This window comes from Brachyistius frenatus, unplaced genomic scaffold (assembly GCF_029030835.1).
Source record: "Brachyistius frenatus isolate BFR_SWC_R1_liver_20210118 unplaced genomic scaffold, ASM2903083v1 Contig_80, whole genome shotgun sequence".
Taxonomy (NCBI): Eukaryota; Metazoa; Chordata; class Actinopteri; family Embiotocidae; genus Brachyistius; species Brachyistius frenatus.
In genome coordinates, this window is record NW_027210679.1 from 114,861 (window position 1) to 137,073 (window position 22,213).

The 22,213-nt window shown below is 42.5% G+C and overlaps 1 protein-coding gene across 2 annotated transcripts; it reads right to left on the reverse strand.

The window, feature by feature from the left end:
- Window positions 1–6,044: 6,044 nt before the first annotated feature.
- atp6v0a1a (ATPase H+ transporting V0 subunit a1a) lies at window positions 6,045–20,511 on the reverse strand. 2 transcript variants are annotated; one of them, XM_069709082.1, is made up of 22 exons: window positions 20,347–20,511; window positions 18,480–18,651; window positions 17,892–17,970; window positions 17,150–17,247; window positions 16,934–17,062; window positions 16,006–16,085; window positions 15,495–15,621; window positions 15,319–15,401; window positions 15,149–15,242; window positions 13,768–13,980; window positions 13,426–13,576; window positions 13,006–13,145; window positions 12,655–12,821; window positions 12,472–12,562; window positions 12,236–12,354; window positions 11,928–12,144; window positions 11,715–11,822; window positions 11,496–11,603; window positions 10,807–10,824; window positions 10,155–10,272; window positions 9,882–10,053; window positions 6,045–8,168 (listed from the first exon to the last, which is right to left on the reverse strand). In XM_069709082.1, exons 2-22 carry the CDS (start codon window positions 18,594–18,596, stop codon window positions 8,075–8,077), a joined length of 2,523 nt encoding a protein of 840 aa, XP_069565183.1. In that variant the 5' UTR covers window positions 18,597–18,651; window positions 20,347–20,511; the 3' UTR covers window positions 6,045–8,074. The 2 variants fall into 2 exon arrangements, with proteins under 2 accessions (XP_069565183.1, XP_069565184.1); XM_069709083.1 differs by lacking the exon at window positions 10,807–10,824.
- Between the last annotated feature and the right edge of the window lie 1,702 nt (window positions 20,512–22,213).

The following is a 22,213-nucleotide window of genomic DNA, read 5'->3' on the forward strand; positions in this document are numbered from 1 at the left end:
TTGATCCCTTGAGGTTTATGAAAATCCAGAGATGGTATTACAAAATGTAAACCTCTTGGAAAGCTGGAAAGGCTACACACTATAGTAAAGGTCAAAACATTCAGTTATATAACCAGAGTTGTTGATAGTGGAGTGGAATTTATGACGACGGCCTTCGCCGCTGGTATCATAACTGTAATCAAATATGTGTTCATGTAAAGCACTTTTCTTCATTCCAGTAATACATATCAGGGTGGATGATGATAATATGCCGAGGGCCGCCCGATAAATAGCTTATCAAAAAGTTAAGGACGACATAAGGACTAGTACATAAGGTCCTATTAATTCATATCTTACCACACAGAGAATGACAGCATCAAAAAATTGCACGAAAAAGCATAAAGTACAACAACAACACCTCGAAGAACTACAAATGTTTTTTAACACCGTTTATCCACAATACAAAGTCCTCAAAAATGGAATCAGAAAGAAATGTACGTCGCTTATCTCTTGGTACAAAGCATGCCGGGTACCACTCGATCCAAAATAACGGAGGCTACTTCCTGCTGCTCTACAAAACGTTGTGCCTTCTTCCACTTGATGGATGAGTGTGCGCTGCTTTATAACAAACAGTTTGACCGTTACATGAGGTCATGTGTTTTTGTACCCTCGGCGGTTCTTACAACAAAACGGTGTGATAAGATATCCTCCTGCAGCTTGGTTCTCTTGAAGCACAGAAGGGATTTGGCGCCTCGCTCAACAGCGCTTCAGCGGCGCATTCGCCATCCTTAGATTTCAGTTCAAAGATAATTTTTTTCTCGGCCAACCTGCCGCCTCCCTGAATGTCCTATTTCCATCACAAAGACATGAAAGGAGTGTCGGCAGCTTCTCATACGACGCTCCTCTCCATCTGCCCGACCTCTCGCTCCGGATGTCTCCCCCTGTCCCTTCTTAATGCTCTGCTTTCGTTCTCCCTGTCTCTCTCAATCTCAGCATCTCTAAGATCTCCTTCAGTGCACCAGTTTTCTCAGAAGCAGTTGTCCTCGTACTTTACATAATGGGGACATTCCTTTACGCTTATGTTCCTGATTAAACTGCCAATATAGAGTACACTGCTGTCAGAGAAGTGTGTGTGCATGCCTGCAGGTGTGTGTGTGTGTGTGTGTGTGTGTGTGTGTGTGTGTGTGTGTGTGTGTGTGTGTGTGTGTGTGTACTCGGTTTGGAAAATGTGGACCTTTCCAACTGTCTTCATTCATTTTGAGCGCTTCTCTCTTAACCCCAGCTCACCTTTGCATCGCAGACACCTACGTTTATCCTCTCAGATAATATGATGTACGGCGAGTCAAATAAGTTTTATTCTTTTAGGAGTGTGCTCACTCGATGTTCTCGGCACTGCTGCTCAAATTCTCCGTCATTCCCGCCAGATTCATTCACTTCTGCTGCATTCCAGCATCGACCCGAAGCACTTAGTACAAAATGTTTGCGAGGATTTTTAAGATCCACGTAAAGCCAATAAGTCCAAAGACTGTGGGCTGTTGAAGCTGATGGATATCAGTGGCTGGTACAAGTGGACCTTCAGGGGGTAAAAACATTGTGTGTACGAGCCCTGAAATCCTGCAGTATTTCACGGAGGAAAGGCCAACCATGGCACATCAAAGCCTGGTTGAAATTATCCACGTTCGCTCGCTCGATGTTGACCAGGACGAACGATTTCTTTCACGTGTCCCAGAAGTGCTCGCAAAAGAAAAACAGAAAGAGAATCTCCAGAAGAGGCAAAACACTCGTAACCACTGGTAATGTGTTTCTCATGGTGGCGCATTCATAGCAGCAAGGGAGGCAAATGCCTTTGGTTAGGCCAAGCTATTTGCTCTGTCCCTGGAAACGGCTGAAGAACAACAAAAGCATTCTCAACAAAGAGTTGCAACGACCTGATGCTGATGGCTGTTTTTCTCCCGTCTGCGGTGGCCGCGTCCTCCCTCGGCGTGGGGGCACGACTGGCACACAGCACTGCTCAAAAAAAGCCACACAATAGCCACGGCTCGGCTCAAAGCGAACTTTTCAACTCCAAAATCTGGAGAGGAAACCAAACCAAAACAAGGGACACAGCTAAGTTAATCCTCAAAAGGTTCAGTTACAGTGTGGGTAAGCTCATGGAAAGAAACAATAACACTGCCAGTTCTGTTGTTGGGATTTTCAGGACCCGGTGCACATGATTGCCCCCTCACATGTACTTATAGTCACACACACACACACACACACACACACACACACACACACACACACACACACACACACACACACACACACACACACACACACACACACACCAGAGTACCCACAGTGAACTCTGTCCGCTGACTCGCTGCTTGGGAGGCCGTCCAGGTCTCAGATTGACAGGGAACAGATTCTGGTGGTCTGGATCATTTTAGAGCTCTTTATTTTCAACCCACAGCACGCTCTGTATTTACTGCAGTAATGGATCAGGGAGTTATTCGGAGAACACAAACACAAACTCAACCTGCATGGATTTAGACACGTGCTGAACTCGAAGTTTAAGTCTACTTTATTCTCCTCTTCCTTCCTTCATTCATTCGTTGCCTCTCTCTTTTTTTTTTTTTTTTTTTTTTTACATCCAAATGTGTTTAGACATCACGATGATTGTCACAAATTCTCGTGTTGCATTCGGTGTGAAAAACAGAACTCCTCTCTCAAGCAACATTATGATGCTTTCTGCTGTTACGCATGAAGCCCAAACGTTTCCAAGACATCCGCTTGGTTTGGAAAGTTGGGAAATACTACGTGAGCATTGAGTGGTAACCCCTCAGCTCCATGAGGCCGTACGCAGGCTCGGTACGGCCCGGCTGACAGTGCCATCCCTTCAGCCACACCACAAGCAGAGGGCTAGCACGGGTCAATGTTTCCACGCTGAACAGAGATGCTGGGTTTGATCTTCTGTCATCGAAGTGTCACTCATACTGTCAATAACGTTTATCACGACGGAGACACGCTTGTATTTTTAATTGACACTCTCTCTGGCAGCAGCTTCCGGCTTCTTCAGCCTGATTTTGCTTGCGTTGGCAGTCTGAGCGGACGATGTTAGATTTGTATTTCTCACGAGGGTGCGGCAAAAGATTTTTTGAGATGAAGAGAGCAGCCGACGTTGCCCTTTTCTGTAACTTGGTGATATTTCGGTGGAGCTTACTGCCTCCGGGGATATTTTTGACGGTTTCCTGGAGTCTGGAGCGATTAATTAGTCAAAAAATCAGCTGTCACATCTCTCTTACGCGACTCTCTCTCGGCTTTTCGAGTTACGCAACTCTCCTCCGCAGAGGAACGGAGCCATATTTGTGTGTGCCTGTGTGCTGTGTCGCTGTCAAGATTTTTTTTTTTTTTTTGTATTGTTTTAAGCTTCCTGATGTAATTGGCCAAATCAGTGTGTGAATACAGAGCCTGGAAACAATCGCTGGGGGTCAGACAGATCGTGGAAAACTGTTTGAAGAACAATGTTATCTGGAGACCTGGCGATTCAATCCCAATGGTGTGGAAATGGGCAAACCCTTCGAGTATGTGTCTCACCTGGACATTCAATTAGCTGCATTGACCTGCTTGTTATTCTTTCTGCAAAAACAGATTGACCCTCTGACAAGATGTCAATCTTGAATTCTGCCGTCAGCTGTATGTCAGGAGGGATCAAGACCTGAGCACACCAGCGACTGTTTCAGATCTTTTTTTTTTTTTTGTTTTTACAGAGTTTTAGAGAATCTGCAAGTGTGTAATACTTTATTTTATTTTTTAGCCGTGTTAGCGGTTTGGTTCACCGCTTTGACCCGCACTAAAGTAGGTGACATCAAAAGCTTTTCACACAGGCCATCATTGTCTCCGGATGAATTTTATTGACTTTCCTGATCCCCCTGACTTCCCATGAAGCTCCGCCATCAGGTCAACGTTTCAATTAGTTCAATACTTTGGTTTATCAACGTTTGCAAAAACCGATGAAACTCCTGAATTAGCCTGAGGTCATGTTTAGTGCTCACCAGCAAATGCCAGCGTGCCAAAATGCTAAAAGATGAAGAATGTTCTACCTGTTCAATGTTTGCATGCTGATTTGGCGTGCAGCCGAGTTTCGCCTTGGGGTGTCTGTGTAATTTACTCATGTTGTGCGGACATAAATCTGTCAAGACAGTCACATTGCAGGGATGAACGTCTCGGGACGTAAATCATTACATATCAGCACGAAGACCTGCTTTAAGGTTCGTGTTTCAGTAGGTTAACGGAAAGGCAAGTAGTAGTTAGAGTTAGGATTAGGCAAGTATAGTTAAATCTAGTCTGTGGGAAATGAATGAACTGTACATCATTGCAACGCCCCCTGAAGTGGAAATACGACCGCGTGTGCGTAAATAAGCCGAGAGGCGTGTTGAATTGGACGTAGCATGGGAAAAGTGGGCCTGTCTTCAATCAACTTTTACATAATCTTATGATGGCTTTCAGGCAAGAGTCATGAGTATTTACTAACTTGGTTCCTTGTTTTGAAAGGGGAATTTGTTTCATCTGTCAAAGATTTAGCATCAAAGATGCATAATCTATGAATTTTTCCATAACAACAATACAGTGAGCTATCCGAGCTGGTTGTTAATGTCATTTGTTGGCTTTACAGTCTAACTCTGGGCATGGAAACCTGTGAGGACAATCGAGAGCTGCAAAAAGGTTTATTCTCACTATCAATTAGCCTTATAACAATTTTTATTTTTTAAATTAATTAATCTGCTGTTTGGTCTTTAATATCTCAGAAAATGGCAAAACATGTTGGCCAATGTTTCTTTAAGCAGCTTAAAATTATTTGTTTTGTCCAGACCAACAGTCTACAACCAAAAGACATTCAGTTTCTTATCATGGAAGACAAAAGGAACCAGAAAATATTCACATTTGAGAAGCTGGAATCAGAGAATTTTTGCATTTCTTTTTCATTAAAAAAAAAAAAAAAAGCCTCAAAACTAGTGGGCAATTAATATTTTGTTGATCAACTAATTGATTAATCAACTAGCTTTACACCTGGAGAGGGAGAGATAAATCCTTCTTAAGGATGCATAAGATGTTAGCAAAAAAGCTCAATCAGCACAAATCCAGCAAATCCAAATTCATGAGACATTGTGTAGTTTGGGCTCTTCAGGCTGCAGACTCAGCATTGTCATCTCACATAACAGACTATAATATGGCTCTCATAACTCTAGTAATAGAAGATCATGAATCCCTGTTTTTATGTGCGTGGATCAGGAGGACACCGAAGGTCCGCAGCATCGAAGCAGCTGCAAAAGCATCTCTCTTATCCCCAAGAAAAATTGACTATAACCTTACAAGAAACACAACATTCCTAAAGACACTTTTCTGCCAAACTAAAGTGCACTCACTGTTTGCCTAAGATAAAGGAGCAAAATAACAAGCTGGGTCTCATTGGGATTTTTGCTTTGAAACGGCAGAGTTAAGGTCTCTGGAAGTGTAAACACAGCAGGATTTCTGGGGCTCTTATGCAAGCTGCGCTCACCCCTGGTTGTACATGACACACTGGGAAATATCAAATTAAATGAGCTTTTCAAAAAAAAAAAAAAAAAAAGAAGCCCCCCCCCCTCCTTTCAAGTGAAAAGAGAACATGATGTTCCTTATCCCAGGGTGGCTGAAGGCTTTTACACTCAGGCCTCCCAAGTTGCTCGTGAAGAGACAATAGTTTAGACTTTGTGTTGGCAGTGACACCTCAAAACAATACACCTCATATATGTCACAATTTTATTTTGTTTCATGAACCAAATTAAAGTTGTCAAAAGTAAACTAGCATGAGCATAAACTAACATTTAGTTTACTCAAGTACGATATGAGATACTTGAACTACTTAAGTGTTCCCATAATCTGCTACACTTCTAATCCATTACATTTGAGTTAGAAGTGACTTTGATTCAGATTAATGACATAAAACATTTAAAAAAATATATAATATTATCATAAGTTGAGATAAGACTTTGATTCCAAAGCTATCCAACAGAACATAATTCAAAATAGTCCGACTACAACATCAGAGTGATGCACACTTTAATCGATCCATCAATCAATGCATCAAGTGAACCATTTTGCATTGTGAGTGCTTATATTTTAAAGCTGATGAGTGACTTCTACATGTAACGGAGTATCCCTATACGTAGTACCTCGCTGACCTCCTCTGAATTATTAAAAAAAAAAATGTGTGACTGAGAAAGTAGAACAATCGAAACCGGTGGCGACACAACTGCCTCGAAACAGAACCGCCTTTAGACGGCTAGACGGTCGATCACATAAAGATAAGTGACATGTTTAAGAAAAGGCCCATTATGTACATAATACATGACTGGGTATCTATTTCCAGATCATTCAATGGATGTAATTTCCCTTTTGTTTAACACAAATGGCCAGTATCCCAATTCAAGCACAAAGTTAATTAATAAAACAGGTAATCCAAACAATTGTCAGAAAACATTTCACAAATGGCTGCAGGTGTTTTAATTACAGCTTCTATCATAAAGGGGGGGGGGGGGTTATTCTCATTTCTCACACAGCTGCAACTGCACGTCCTGTTCAACAGCACCACCAAGAGGAAAGATAACATATACAGAGACGAAGGGTTTAAATTACTATTATTAACTCCAAATGCATTTTGTTGTAAAATTAGGATTTCACTTTTATATCCTTATTAATTTGAGCTAAAAATAATAATTATTTTGTTTACATGGCCTGGATCCAACCCTGCAAATCAGTGCTGAAAAGTACAAAGTACATTTCCTCACATACTGAGGTATTCAATACTTCTAGTCCACATTTCATTAAAGGAATTTAAACTGTAAAGTTATTTTACAAATTAAGACTTTACCTACCTGAAATATGAATATGCTGCTTGACAAAGAATATCAGTGATTACCCTAGTCTTATATTTATAAAAATATAAGTGTGTAGAAAAGAAACGTAAGAATATTCAAACTTTGTTTCTAACATTTTCTAAATTCGTCAACAATCTGCTTCACGTCTGCTCATTTTGAAAAAGGATTTAAATTTCAAACAAACATATTTTTCCTACACAAAGTTTTAAGATCCATTATCTATAAAATATGTAAGAAAACACCTCAAAGGATATCTTCTGGATAATGAGAACTTTTGATGCTTTAAGATACTCGTGTAAATTTGTTAATGTAGGTTTTAGAAGGCAGCACTTTTGGTTGGAACACAATATTGTCACTGTACAGTGTTAATCCCTTTTCTTTAGCGTTTTCTATTATTGCAGCAGAAGCGCAAAAGATTACAAAAATATAACTAAAAACACAACAACCAGCTCTTTCCAATTTATTGATCAAGATGCACGATAAGTATGGGCGCTCAACCACTTCTGGTTTGCCGCTCTGACCCCCCCCCTTCTTAGCGTGACGATAACATTAGAGATTTTAACATGCGTGAAAATCAGCATAAAGGAACCAAAATCATACACAAGAGCGTTAACTGTCCACCAATGTGCTCCACTGCTACAGAACACCCACCTACAGATGCTTCTCTTTTACTCCAAACACAAAGGGTATCTACGGAGAAGTCGGTGCACGACGGAGGGGGGACAAGAAAGTAGGAAATTCCTTCTGCTGCTCTCTAAATCTGTAAGAAGACATTTTCATATGGCAGATTTTGTTTATAATGATTCGCAGTACAACACTCCCACAAAGGAAAAAATAAAGGTTATATAAAGACAAAAAAAAAAAAAAAAAAGATCTGCATAAATAACACTTAACTATAAAACACAACATAAAAAGACTTCACAAGGACAAGACACAACAGATCAAAGGCTACTTTAAGGAATGAACGAGTGACTGGTCATTTCTGATGTTCCAGATTCGGATTGTAAAAACTGGGAGAAGTTTAAAACAAATTGCAGTCTGACAGATAAGTCTGATGAGTGGGGAGTGAGTCAGAGTTATTGTAACACCAGGAGAACGTTGAGACGGCATGACGAGAAAAAAAAAAAGAAAGAAAAAAACAAAAACAAAACAAACAAAAAAAATCACTATTCAACACAGATTCTCAGACGACGATGAGCTCATTCATCAAAACTCCCATCCAGGATGCTTTCGAAGGTGAAGGGGAGGAACTTAAAGCCCTGGCCGGTGTAAAACTTGTTCTGGAACTCCACCCTGCGGAGAAAATTAAAAAAAAAAAATTGTTTAAAAAAAAAAAGACCAGGAAGCCTTTCGTACATTCGCAGCCTTGTCATGCGCACGGCGATGATGTCCGTCAGGTCGGGTAACGCTGAGCGGAGCACTCGCGGCTTCATGACCTCTGTCATTCATGTGGCTTCATTCCACAGTCTGCACCCACGCTGGTGTCTGCGTCCCGGCGCAGACACCCAAACCTCTTCCCTTCTGGAAAACGATCGGGCTCTATTTTTAAAAGGCCGACGCTAAGCGACGGCAGGATGACCTTTTAACTGAGGAGCCGCGAATGCCTGTCATTGCAGAGCTCGTACAGTAGACGAGGCGGGAGAAAGTCATTTCACAAAATACTATTGTACTTAACCATTTTCTGAAAAAAAAAAAAAATGCTCGAAAATACTTCAAACGGGTCCCATGAGGGTTTCAAATTGTTTCCAAAAGGTTCCCACGATTTTAAAAAAGGTTGAAGGTACCTACAAGTATTAAAAACTGAATATTTTTCACATTTCAAATGCCATTTTCATCTTTTATCTCACTTGGATTCATTTCTTTTACAACCAAAAAAAAAAATAGCATTTTATTTACTGTTTTAAGTCACGCTTATACAGCAGCAGTAAGTCTCCCAGGCATCTCAGCAACTGCAAGTCAATATTATGATTAGGGATATATATTAGCTTCCCTTTGTTACATAACTACACCTGATTGGCCTTGAAGGCCATTTGTTGAAAGCACACTCGCAGCATTCCTGCGTAAAGGACAATTATAGAGAAGCGCAGACGTGCTCTGTCAATGAGCCAGTGGATTATGAAACCACGATGACATTCAGAAAAGCCAGACTAAGACATTCATGAGGGGACAACAACGTCTCAGCCTTGCCATTCCGAGGAGTCGCAGGCTGTTCAAGACACAACGGGCACGCGGCACAAAAGGACGGAGCGACATTAAAAAGAGACACGGGCCGGGAAAGACAGCGGGTGACTTGGAAAACTGCAGTTTGTTAACTTCCAGCCGGGAGTTGACCGCTTGCACCAGAGTCGCCTCACGAGAGGTTGAAGCACTTTGGTCTCGTAGGTGCATTCCATAACTGTTTGTTACATAACGCTTTGTAAATAAGCAGTAAACCCGTCATCTGGATCTTCTTCATTTGGTACTTGGTGAAATGATGCTCAGTTATACCGGTGTGTGCAGGAGCGCTTTCACTAAATACAGTGATAATGCTGTTGGCGTGACAATTAATGGAAACTTAGGGGGTGCGTTCAGCTGACCCGTGACCGTCTTCGCCTTTAAACTTTTTCTTAAAACTATTTGTCTCTTCTTTCCAACACAAACAAGCCAGCTGAGGTTTCATAATTTGACAGAAACCGTCTGAAATAGTGATGAATTGTATAAAGTGACTCCAACAGCGTCTCCTCCGCCCGTCTGTGTCTGTGCACCCCGTGGCGATGGTCCCTTTAGAGACAGTAAGGCAGTAACCAGTTGCAGCCTGCAGGTGGAGCTACAGCGCCGACGTTTGCAGTGCGGCAAGCGTTTGGCTTTAGAAGAGTCCCACATAATTTAAAATACACCGACATCAAAAAAAAAAAATGCACTTGAAATGTATTGAATTAAAAGGAAAAACCTAATCGATAATATTGAGAAATGCACACTTACAAAAACATAATTCAACAAAACACGCACACGATACTAAAAACTTACCAGTGGAGTCGCAGCGCGTGCAGGAAGGCGGACAGGCCTTCCATAATGAGAAGAATGGTGACTGTGAGAACTGCGAAGAAGAAGAAGACTACCGACAGAAGGACGAAACCCCCGAAGCTGCTGCTGGAGAGGCCGATGTGCATCACCATGGACCACAGCACCTCCGACAGCTCTGCGCATCACACAAAAGAAATCGCACGCCGATATTTCACTGCCGTTGACGGCGATTCGTCTCGACGCACGTGTGCACATCGGTGGCGGTGTGTGACTTACGTGCGTGGGCCAGACTGAGGGCCCAAAGCCTCAGGTATGAAGCCGTGTTGGAGATGCAGCCCAGGCAGTACTCGATGGTGTGAATCGCCTGATGCACGGCCATGTCCGCAAAGTTGAACTGTGGGTAAACGTAGCTGCGTGTCAGCGTGAAACTCTAGGAAACGAGCATCTCGGCAACGGGGCCCGAGGTCCACAGAGGAGGAGTCGGGTTCATTGTAAATGCGTGATCGGTCAGGTAATTGAAAGGAAAGCCGTTTGTAGATCAGCGACAACCCAAACAAATTAGAAGAATGCATCGTCGTCTAATTACCCTTTGGTCCCCAAGAGTCAGCTGCCCAGCTGATGCCTCATGCACATCACCGATGCCTACTGCCGCGCGCACACGCGCGCACACACACACACACACACACACACACGCACACACACGCCACCTGACGAATCCCTGCAACCCATTTTAAACAAGACACGCCTGGAGCTCGCCAATCGCACACCGACTAACACAAACATCCACGCACAGTCACGGCTAAGAGCAGCAGACAGTGGTTGACTACAAAGCGAGGGGCAGTTAAAGACAGAAGAGCTACACATGCACGATGACAGGAAGGGGAGAGGCTGCTGGGTGGAGGAGACGCAACATGAGCTCCTGTCCTACCTCTTCCTCCTCACGGGCCTTGAAAGCAGGTGACAAAAGGCAACGCTTGGTTATTGACGACGACGACGACAACAGACACACACACACACATATATATATATATATATATATATATATATATACATACATACATATATATATATGTGGACAGACAGACAGCAATGGGAGAAACCAGTTACTCATTTTAAAAAGAAACAGGATGGAGAATAATTCACACGAGCTGTCAGATGATCTTCAAAATACAAAGGTAACCGTATTCTTTCTGTTTGAATATGAGGGCCGTGTGAAAGCTCGGCAGGAGGGACAAGAAAAACCCGACAGGTCGGCACTTTCCGAGAAAATACATTTCTCAACTAGCAACTGAAGAAACAGTAAACTGTAGCACCAAGTAAACAACAAAGTACATCACACTTCTTCAGTTTAACCTCTCCATAATATTTTGAATAGCTGAAGGCTGAATAATAATAATCATCTTAAAAACAGAAACCCATTAGGGCTTGGTAAAACTTTTCGCCAAAGCAGATCCTCATCCATAATTGATGTTCTTGGTTTCCACAGTGGAAGTGGAAACATAAAGTATCGATTTCTGCTTTAGTGACTGAATTATTCAAAGGTGTGATACGATCCAATAACCTGCGTTTCCCCAGACCACTACATCAAAGTTAGTGACGAGAACAGGTCTGTTTTACCTCCGGTTCTTCCTCAGAGTGCTGTGAGAGCTGGTCGTGCTGGATGATTTCAGCCTCGTCATCGGTGGGCCCGTTGCCCACCCTGATTCCTCCAAAGTTCTGAGTGCTCTGCGGGATGGTTCACAATGATACCATGAAGCAGATGAATCGTCAGTCGTCGTACTTATAACTGCATTGAAATATGTGATTTCGGAGAGCGGCAGATTTGCTTCATCTTACCATGTTTTGCCGCCACAAATGCTGTCTCCGCATAACCAGGGTTTTTACTACTAACATAACGGGAACGCACGCCAAGGCGATCACCACCAAGAGCGATTGGATGACCGCCTGCAAACCCACCGGAAAGAGAGAGAAGGAAGCAAAAGGACAGTGAGCTTGTTGCGCGAGTTCCAGGACAAACAAGACGTCTGGAAGTAACTGAGCGTGTCCGACCTGTCCTCTGTAGAGAGGTTTGTTACTGGGGTCCTTATAGTTGAAGAGGAACATGTTGATGAAGGCGATGAGGAGGCTGGGAGCATCCCTGGAGGTGAGTGCATCATATGAGATCCACTTATAGAAGATGAGAAGGGCCAGGTAGCCAAACAGGCTGGCCATGAAGACGATCTCTGGGATGAACCCAAAGTAGATATTCAGGGGCTTCTTGAAATACCTGCAGACAGCCGCAAACGACCGAGCGGTCACCATGGTAACAGTGGACAAATTCAAAGAAAAGCACATTTACGGAGGCATGGGAATCTCACAGGTGGTTGAAGAGACTGAGAGTGACTCCAAACAGCATGTGGATGACTCCCACGATGACAGACATCTTCATCTTGAAGGAGTTCAAGAACGTCAGCTTGTTTACGGCAATGTTCCAAATCTGAGAGACGACACGAGGGAAATATCTGGTTACACAAGCAAGCAACACACGACTTGGAATGACTCAAGCTAATGTGTATTAGTCAGAGCAGTGAGCCTAGAAATTGCAAAGATTTACTGGATCGATGCCGATGGGGTACGGCCCTTTGAACACTCCCTCTACTGCCGGGTCCAGCTGCAAAACTCGATTGCCAGTAAGTGTGTCAAACCTGAACAGGATGAGAACACAGATCAGTTTTCACACCAAACACCGAAGTCTGCCGAGTTAAAGCTCCAGTCAGCGGCTCCCAGCGACACTCACGTCCAGTTGCCTCCTCTTTGAGGGATGAACATGGGCTTGACACTCCATCCGGAGCCAAACACGTTTAAGGACTTTGAGAAGCAGTCGTTGTAAATGATGCCGGTGTACATGGAGAAGATTCCCATCAGCAGGATGATGTAGCGCCCGGCGAACACCATGGTAAACATCTGCCACAAAGAATTACACACAAGTAATTTCAATCTCAGGATAAAAAAAAAATTTAAAAAAATGAACATACATCTTTAAGCGTCGTAAAAAATGAACAGGGTTTGTAAAAATGGCTGCAGCAGTTCCTGTGCAGCTCAGGATCTGAGTGTAGGGCTGATGAGGTGACCATGATGGGATCCGTACCTCATTATCGTTCTTCTGGGCCATCAGCCTGCTCTCCCTCACCACGAGGTACAGAGCAGCACAGGTCATGAGCACCCCGTGGCCCAGGTCACCGAACATGACCGCAAAAAGGAAGGGGAAGGTGATGATGGTGTATGGCGCTGGGGACAAGGAGGCAGGCATCATGTGAGAGGTGGAGGAGGGGAGGTGGAGTTGTACACGAACAAAAACAACAACAAATGAGAGGAACATGTCGTGAGATGCAGCATTTCCCAACAATGTGATAACAGATGTTACAGCAGCTTCAATACAGCAGAGGAAACAGCCTTTTTTTTTTTTTTTAGATGACAAAAATGAAACGCCTACACAGATGAGGCAGGTATTGAGAGACAGCGGTCCAAGGTTTAAGAAAGTTCACAAAGGTGCGACACCGGCGCTCACCTGGGTTGATCTCGCGGTAGTTGCCGATCCCATAGGCATCCACAATGTTTTGGAAACCTGAGGTGAACTTGTTTGTCTTGTTGAAGGTGGGCGGGGTCTGTTTGGTCTGCATTCGGTTGAGGATGGAAGGCACAGTGGAGCCGCTCTTCTCCTGAAGGGCAGAAAACGACATCATACGACATGGGGACGTTACGGAAATGGAGTAAAAAGCCAAACCAGAAAGTCTGGAACAATACAACTGCCCGAACACATCCTCAAGATGATAACGAGGCGAGAACCTGTCCTGAGAGTGATCAATATTATTTCCGTGGAACAGCGACCGTGTGGTGTTGGGTTACTCACCGTCCCTCTGCGCAGGGCGAACTGGATGGAGTCCAGGTCGGAGACGGGACACCACACCTCGGCGATCAGACACTTCTGAGTGACGTCGATGTTGCAGAGGTTCAGGGTGTGGTAGATGGCCTTCATCTTCCTCACCTTGATGAACCACACTCTGACTGTCTTGGCTGCAGCCTGCAGGACCCTCTGCCTGTGATCCTCCGTCTGGTTCAGCACCTTTTGGGGCGCCGGAAGAGAGCGGAGACGGTCACAGCAGAAACGACATCTTGTACATGGATTTTTATTTGGGTCTTATGTTGTTTGTTTACAGCTCGTTGCTATGGCTGCCTTTGTTGGATGGAAGACTCTTTAAAAAAAAAGGAGAGTTTGAATGTCATGATTATTTCAATAAAATCCCTGGTAGATCATCTTGACAATTATGGGAACATTAAGCTAAAAGTGACATCACAAATCCCCAAAAGAAGCCAATATCCATTACTACCAACTACAAAAGGACCCAAGACTCCTCATCAGATCTGACAAACTCCTTGTTACCAGTATCCATTTATTAAAACATCCTCCTAAATATAGCTCTATAGAAACCAGCATTTTCTAATTACCAATCATCAGCAACATTCACCCTCCATTACCCATCAAAAGGAAACCAGCAGCTGTGTGAATTATAATCTCCAACACAATCAGATAACCAAAAATAGCAGCAGGGTATCATACATCCTGAGATATTCACAGAGACTTTACATTAACCGTCACAAACAGTGAGCGTCAAAGTCCCGTTACAAAGTCCATTAGGTGTTCCCACAAGGGACACGAGATACACCCAAGTATGCCACACAAATGTGACCTCCGTGATATACGAGTCTGTGAGACATGATGTAAAAAACCAAAAACAAACCCCACACGGACACATTTCTCATTACAAGGCAAAGATGCAAGACGGGTCTCTGTTGCAAGGCTGAAGGGTTGTACTCCATTTTGCAGTCGATGTTAAGCCACTGGGGAGGAAGCTACACTGCAGGCAAAATAACAACAGTGCGGTTTCTTTGGAAATATTCTGCACGAGTGGACATTTCTCTGGGCAAAGCTCCAAATGCTATTAAACCAAACGACCTTTGGTATTATGGTATTCATTAATAACTTAACCGCTTAGCATAAAGTTACAGTGTTGCCTGGAGTCTGAACTACAAAGAGGAAGCGTGTTACTATCTTCAAGCCTTGTGAAATTTCCTCTCGGTTTTCAACTGAAAACCATCTTGCTGAGGAGACGAAAACCAGAAGAAAAAAAGAAAAAAAAAAAAAAAAAAAGAGAACAGCTCGATTCAGTTTTTCTGCAAGGCAGTGTTACGCAGTCGGCTCTGAGCGGGTGCTTTTGTAACGGCCTATTTACCATTTGGAGGTCATCAATGCGAGCGTTCACTCCTGCCAGCATCTCTTTCCTCTCCTGGGGGGTTTCTGGACACGGGTACAGCGTTGCTCTGAATCTGAGGACACGAGAGAAGAACAGATGACGTACAAGAACAATATATGAATTGAAACAAACGTTGCTGACTCACTTACCCTTCACAGATCTTCTTGACTCGAATCTTCAGCTGGTCTCCCTGGAAAAAGATCATGAAGACAGACTTGTGGACCTGGTCGCCCTGTGGAAACATAACACAGTTAGGAATTCACATAGAAAACTTCTCAGGTTTTTCTTTTTTAAATGCTACTGATCATAAGTTTAGTTTACTGACTGAAGCTGGGTCCTCCAGAGGATCTTCAATATCTGCCTGCCGCAGGAACACATTTCCTCTGCAGACTCTCCACAGCATCCTCTCAAATGTGGGAATACGCTCCCTGCCAATGACTCCGGCTACAAATCTAGAACACATGGAAAGATTCTGCAGCTTTATTGTTGTTCACAAAATATCACATGAAAGATAAATAAGCATCTTTGTGTCGTTAGTTGTCCCAACAACGTGGGATGCTGTTGGTCGAGTGTTGTCCTAATCAGGGTGATGGCGTTGACTGAAATGTCTTCACTGATAGGAATTCCATTTGTTAATGTGGGTTTCTGTCACCTTTGCTGCCTGTCTAAGCCGGGCAGCCTGAGCTGGTGTGGGAGGGGATTGTGTTGTTGTAACACTCCAGTTTCAGACACAGATGGTCAGAGTGCACCGAATGGAAATCTCCAAGAATTAAAAAAAAAAAAACCCAAACGGATTAATCTTCTTAAATGAATGAGGAATGTAAAAACAGACTCACCCTAGTCTGAGTGGAGCTCTGTTTGGCTCGTTGGGATCCAGGAGTATGGACGACTCCTCAAGTAAACTGGGATCCTCCATCTGCAAGACAGACACTTAACAAATCATTAACCTGAACGCCAACACAATTTTAGCTGAAGCAGCATTAAAAAGTACACACACTTCTAAACACTGCTGCTATAAAACCTCTGATGGTTTATTAGCATTAACGCTGAGATTTGGACGAGAGAAGCACAAGAAGCCAGCAAGTGTTTGTCTACCAAGTAAACTGTGACTTTCCCCAGTTAATGTCTGAACAGCTGCATGTTTGGCTGAATGATTCACCTCAATCAGAGCTCATAACAACTTGAAAAAGATGAATTAACATTGTAGGTCAACCCCGGTGACACTTGTGAAGGTGGTGAAGTGGAAGCGATGTCGGGCAAAGGTGGAAAAGCAAGGATCTGCTCTGTCCAATGAACAGTTTGAATCAGGGTATACGGCAGTGGAATTACAGCTTATTAACTGATGTGAACAAGATCATGTGAGCAACTATAAAAGATCACGAGTTCAAACACCTTTTGCCAAAGCAAGCAGCAATAACTGCTCTATTGTGTGTGTGTGGGAGATCAGTGCAAAGAGCTTATCAGCACAAACCACCAATGCAAACTGGAAATAACTACGTTTAAACTGAAAAAAAAAAAAAAAATCTTCCTCTCTGCTACAGTAAATCAAAAAAAAAAAAAAATTTCATTAAGTTGAACTTTACCATAAAGAATGAAAGCAAATTAACAATTTGCCACTTTAACCTGCGAAGGGGTTGTAAAATGTTACAACCAGAAACAATTATAAAAGAAAGCCACACTTCGTCTTTCAGGCGACCACAACGTGAAGATAAAATCCCACAGGATGTTGTTTTGTAAAGCCTGTGTGAGCAGTAGAAAGCTGACCTCATCAAAAAACTGCTGCGTGCGACGCAGAATGTGCTTGAGCTCAGTCAGTTCCAGGAAGTTCTTCTTCAGGGCCTCTTGGTTAGTGTTTATTTCCTTCAGTTCATTCTCGAGCTTTTCGAACGTGGCCTGTTGGGAAACAAAATCAAGAGGCGTCAGCATAGAGGGAGGCGGCTAACCACGGAGCTCGCTGTGATCTTTAGGAGGCTCGGTCACCTCGAGGTCGATCATGTCCCTCGGAAAGGGGACTTCGGGATTCTCTCCTGTGTCGACGTTTGGGATGTTGGCCTTCTTAATTTCTTTTTCCACAAACCCTGTGAGAGGGAAGGGACATTTTGTCAGGGAAAAAAAAATGAAGAAACAGGGTACAGGTACGAAAGTTTCAGCTGGATAAAGAACCATCATCCTCATAAGCAGAGTAGTTGTTAACCATCTCCTCTTTGTAAGGACCTTAACATGCTCTAAAGGGTGGAAATTAAACAAATATGACTTGGTTTGGTACAGAAGACTGACTGGCAGCACCGTTTATTCCCACCAAGGCTGCCACTAACAATTATTTACATTATCGATTTGCTGTTGGGTCTTTAAAAGGTCAGACAAGTGTGAAAAATGTCGACCCGTTTTTCCTGAACCCAAAGTGAGGCCTATAATGTCTTGTTTGGTCCTGTCAATCCAAAACCAAACGATATTCAGTTTATTGTCATGGAGGACTAAAGGAACAAGAAATATTCACATTTTAAAAGTTGGTATCAGAGAACTTTTGCTTTTTTTTTTCCCCCGTAAAAAAAATGACTCAAAACTAAATTAGTCTTTCATCAAATTAGTTGGCAAATCATTTTCTTATCAATCAACTAATCATTTAACGGATCAACTATATACTACACTCGATGAAAATCTACTTTTCCGCCTGTCATGGAACAGACAGACGTCCTGACAAGAAATATCTGAGCTCACTCACTGAGTTTACGATTCATCTCCTCACATCGTCGTACTTCATTGACAAATTTTCGCTGGAACACATTCACATCAGGATTTAGCTGCAAGATAAAAAAAAAAAAAAAAAAAAAGATAAAAACAACAGTCAAACAACGGTTACATTTCAAAAGACATGATTAAACAATCAATTGACTTGAAAGTCTAAAATGTAAAAACATCCCTTTCTATATTTATTTGTAACATTTATAATTTATTAAACTGGAAGAAGAAGTCGGAGTCTGTCAGAGATGTCGGACGATGTCAGAATCTGACCAAACAAAGAAGACGCCACTGCTGATGCACACAACGTCTCTGTTACAGCGCATCATGTATTCAAGCACAAGGCTTCCCTCAGGACTCGTCAGGAATCTCACACGTGGAACGAAGAGTCAACTGTGAGCGCATGATGCAGAAGGCATGCACTGTCTCAGCACTGTTGCTGATGTGGTGGTTTGTCAATTTCACAATTATCATTATTATTAATTGGTGTTTTTTTTGTATACGTTATGCTGTAGGTAGACAGTAAAGGAAACCAGGCTGTAGTTAACAACAGGATAATGAGTGGACTCACATCACGAAACTGCACCATCCCGATCTCCCCCAGTTCACTGACGCAACAGTAGGCAGCTTCTGACTGGAGGAAGAGCTGAGCCAGCGTCATCTCTTCGCTTCTGAAAAGCTCTCCCATGTTGCCGACTGACGCGAGTGCTCAGCGCCCTTAAATCAACCGGGACCTCTGGAAACTGAACATCCATGTTGTCTGTTAGTGGCACTCAAATGCTGACATAGTTTGTTTTTTTTCTCGCGAAAACACATTGCACGATGTATATCTGACACTCCTCCAACAAAACATTCGAGATCTGAGAAGTTCTACATTCTGCATGTTTCTCTCCGCGTGGCACCTCGGTGTGAGGACCACTAATGAAGAAGGGCCTATTTCAGTTGCGTGTTAGTTTAAACACAAGTGTTAGAGCAGGGGTGTCAAACATACAGCCCGGGCCGTATCCGGCCCGCTAGGGGGTCCAGCTCGGCCCGCCGGATGACTTTGCTAAGTGTGAAAATTACAGAAAGACATAAAGTGCATTTCTATGAGAATATGGAGGTTTATGAGTACAAATGTTTTGTAATTTTTTTTTTAATCGATCCAGTAATTGCTTCAAAAACAGCGTAAATGCAACGTCTGCTCCGGAGGCAGAAGCGCTCGCTGCGAGGGAATCTGCAGAGGAGAGCCCAGGCAGATAAACAGTGGGCTGATGTCTGGGTTTTTGGTCTTTATGTTTCTAGTTTATTATAGAAAGACCTTAAAATAGGGTTTATCATCCAAAAACCTTCACCAATGATTTAAACGTAGAGAAATATTGTCGTTATGTATGCGTTATTATGCTATGATTTTACTGGTCTGGCCCACTTGAGATCAAAGTGGGCAGTATGTGGCCCCTTGACTAAAATGAGTTTGACACCCCTGTGTTAGAGGCTATAAAGGGGGGGGGGGAATGTACCAGCTCGGCCTCACGGTGATCCCGTGATCAGAGCAGGACTGCAGCAAATGTGAAAGAGTTGGATCTGCAAGACTGCAACACCATTAAAAGGATTTTTAAGTGGATTAATTTTTCTATGGTGGGTGTAAAACACGTGTCGCATTGCTTCATTTCAAACTAAAAAAAAAACAAACCAAAAAAAAATAGATTTTTGTCTGAACAGGCTTGCAGCTAAGCAGCAAAAACCTCCCGTCTGTAAAACGACCACAGGGCTTATCTATGGATTACGAGGCAGCACGTGACCTGCAGCCATGTAAGCTTCAGTATTGTGACAGCAGCTCCATCAACTCCCAGTGCACGTGTAATACCCTAAAAAAAATAAATGTAAAAGTCTTAAATGACTTCATTTAAAATGATAATAGACACGTTATTTAACCGATTGAATGACAAGCAGCTGCAAAGACCTCAGCGACGTCGCCTGGCTAACGGAAGGCTCCACCTGTCAAGAGATTCAACAGGTAGCTCCTGATAAACCTCCCCGACGGGTCCCTTTTTACATCGACCCACCCGAATTATTAACATCATCACAATGCGACGGTAGTCGATGAGCTAATGAGCTAGCCTTAACGTTGGCAAAACAATATCAACATTAAATGACGTTGGTCATTTAGATTAGCAAACCGTTTCCTAGTTCAGGATATTAAACAATAGTAACGTTTAACTTTTTTTTTTCCCCTGACGTCTTAAGATCATACTTAACCTGAGGCTAGTTAGTTTGCAGTTAGTTTAAAGCTAAAAAAAAAAAAAAAAAGGAGCTAACGCTAAGTTAGCACACCTGTTGCTCAACGTTTAGCTCGCTTAGCCCCATAATAATAATAATAACAACAACAACAACAACATCAACGCTGGAAACACATTACTTTAAACACCGCCGTACCCTCGCTTTATCGGTGTCCTTACTGTTTCGGTGGAGCTCTGCCCTCCTCCTCCTCCTCCTCTTCGCTCCCGGTTTCCTCTCTCCTGTTTATTGCGGACTGGGTCGGTCGGACCCAGCGTCGACCTTTCAAGGCGGAAGTATCCCAGCAACGCGAAACCGATTGATGTTTCTCCGAGCCGGAGTCACATGACCGCGGATGAACCCCGCCCCTCCCCTCCCCCCTCCCCCTCCTGTTTATTAAAGCTTTTTAAACGTCACGAACGGCAAAGCGGGTGCGCGCGCGCTGTCGTCTCCCTTGACAACTCGTGCAAATGTTGTTTTACGCCGCCTAGCGGTCGCGTGGCGTAACTACAAGGCCACGCGATGTCCAGAAACAATTGGAGGTAGGTAGGTATTTACTTTATTAATCCCCGAGGGGACTTCTTTTTTTTTTTTTTTTGCTACAGCAGCATACAGAAGCAATAAGATAATAATAGAAATAATAGAATAAAATAATAGAAAAGCAATAAAATAGCAGTAAAAAAATATAAAATGCACAGTATATACAGTACATTATATATCTATATATATATTATATACAAACAAACCATAAACACACCAAAAAAAAGGTGTCCTTCAAGAGGATTTGGCACTTTGTATCTACTCTTTCATATATTTGATTAGGTTTTTGTTCTCATTGAAAAAAGCAACAACAACAACAACAACAAAAACTGGGAATATGAGATTAAATTCATGGGGAAAAAATAAAATAAAAATGAAAAGGCCAGTACCTGATAAATGTTAAATGTTTAAATTTCACGTGTGACATGCAGAGAATAAGCATTGCTAGCTGCCATGTTAGCACCCATGTGACCGTCGCTGCTCTTCTTCCGGGTTTTCCCGAGGCCCCCGACGGAGGTCAGGAAACAATTTTTTTCTAAACGTGAGTATTTACCGAAGAATTGTCTAAAATGTATTAATGATACTGAAACATATATTAAGGATATTAAGCTAACTTTTCTGCATTCACGTTGACTTGACATATTTTAATGTAATGTAGTTTCTCTGTGCGACCGCTAGGTGGCAGCACAAACACGATTCCAAGTACTTTAACTTCACGTCACAAAATATCAGTAAAATAGTTATTTCTACATATTTGTTTAACTCATTTTTAGTTAGATTCATGACTGACCACAAAACATATCACACCAGGGGTAAGCATTGGATATAAAATTGGATACATGTGCATGTGAAGAAATGAAATAAAACTAAACGAGAACACTACATTTTTGTTTACATATCCAAATTAGAAGACAGTAAAATATCTTTCTGTTGACAAAAGATGCTGCTCGATCTGAATCATGAACAATTCCTGTCTTCCAGCAGTCCTAATGACTTCCAGTGAGTACTTTCAAAATAAATCAAAATTTCATTGGTGTGCCCAGTTAGTATTCTTCATGGTTGTTTAGTTTGAGTTATTTGTAAATTTTTCTAAATTACATAACATTTTTTAAATGTATTTTGTGAAAATAAGATCAATATGTGTTTTTCAATAATTTTGATAATCAATTTTGCCCTTATTTTACTGAACCAAAAAGGTGATTCAGCTAATTCATCCCAGGTAATTCATAACAGTCAGGATGTAATTTTTTTTTAATGACTATACTCAATGCAATGCCATAACATTTGAAGTTAACACAAAATAGGACATTAGGGAAAGTTGTAGATTCTGATTTACCTTTAATGTATTTCTTTCCACAAAGATTAACACAGACTTTAGTGTCGGGCATCTAAACATAAAAAGTAGCTGTGTTTCAGAAACTCTCAACTTTGCCATATTTCACTGGTCTTAACTGGTTATGTTTTTTGTGATCTTGTCTCTAGTGGCCCTAGTGGCGTCATGTCACCAGG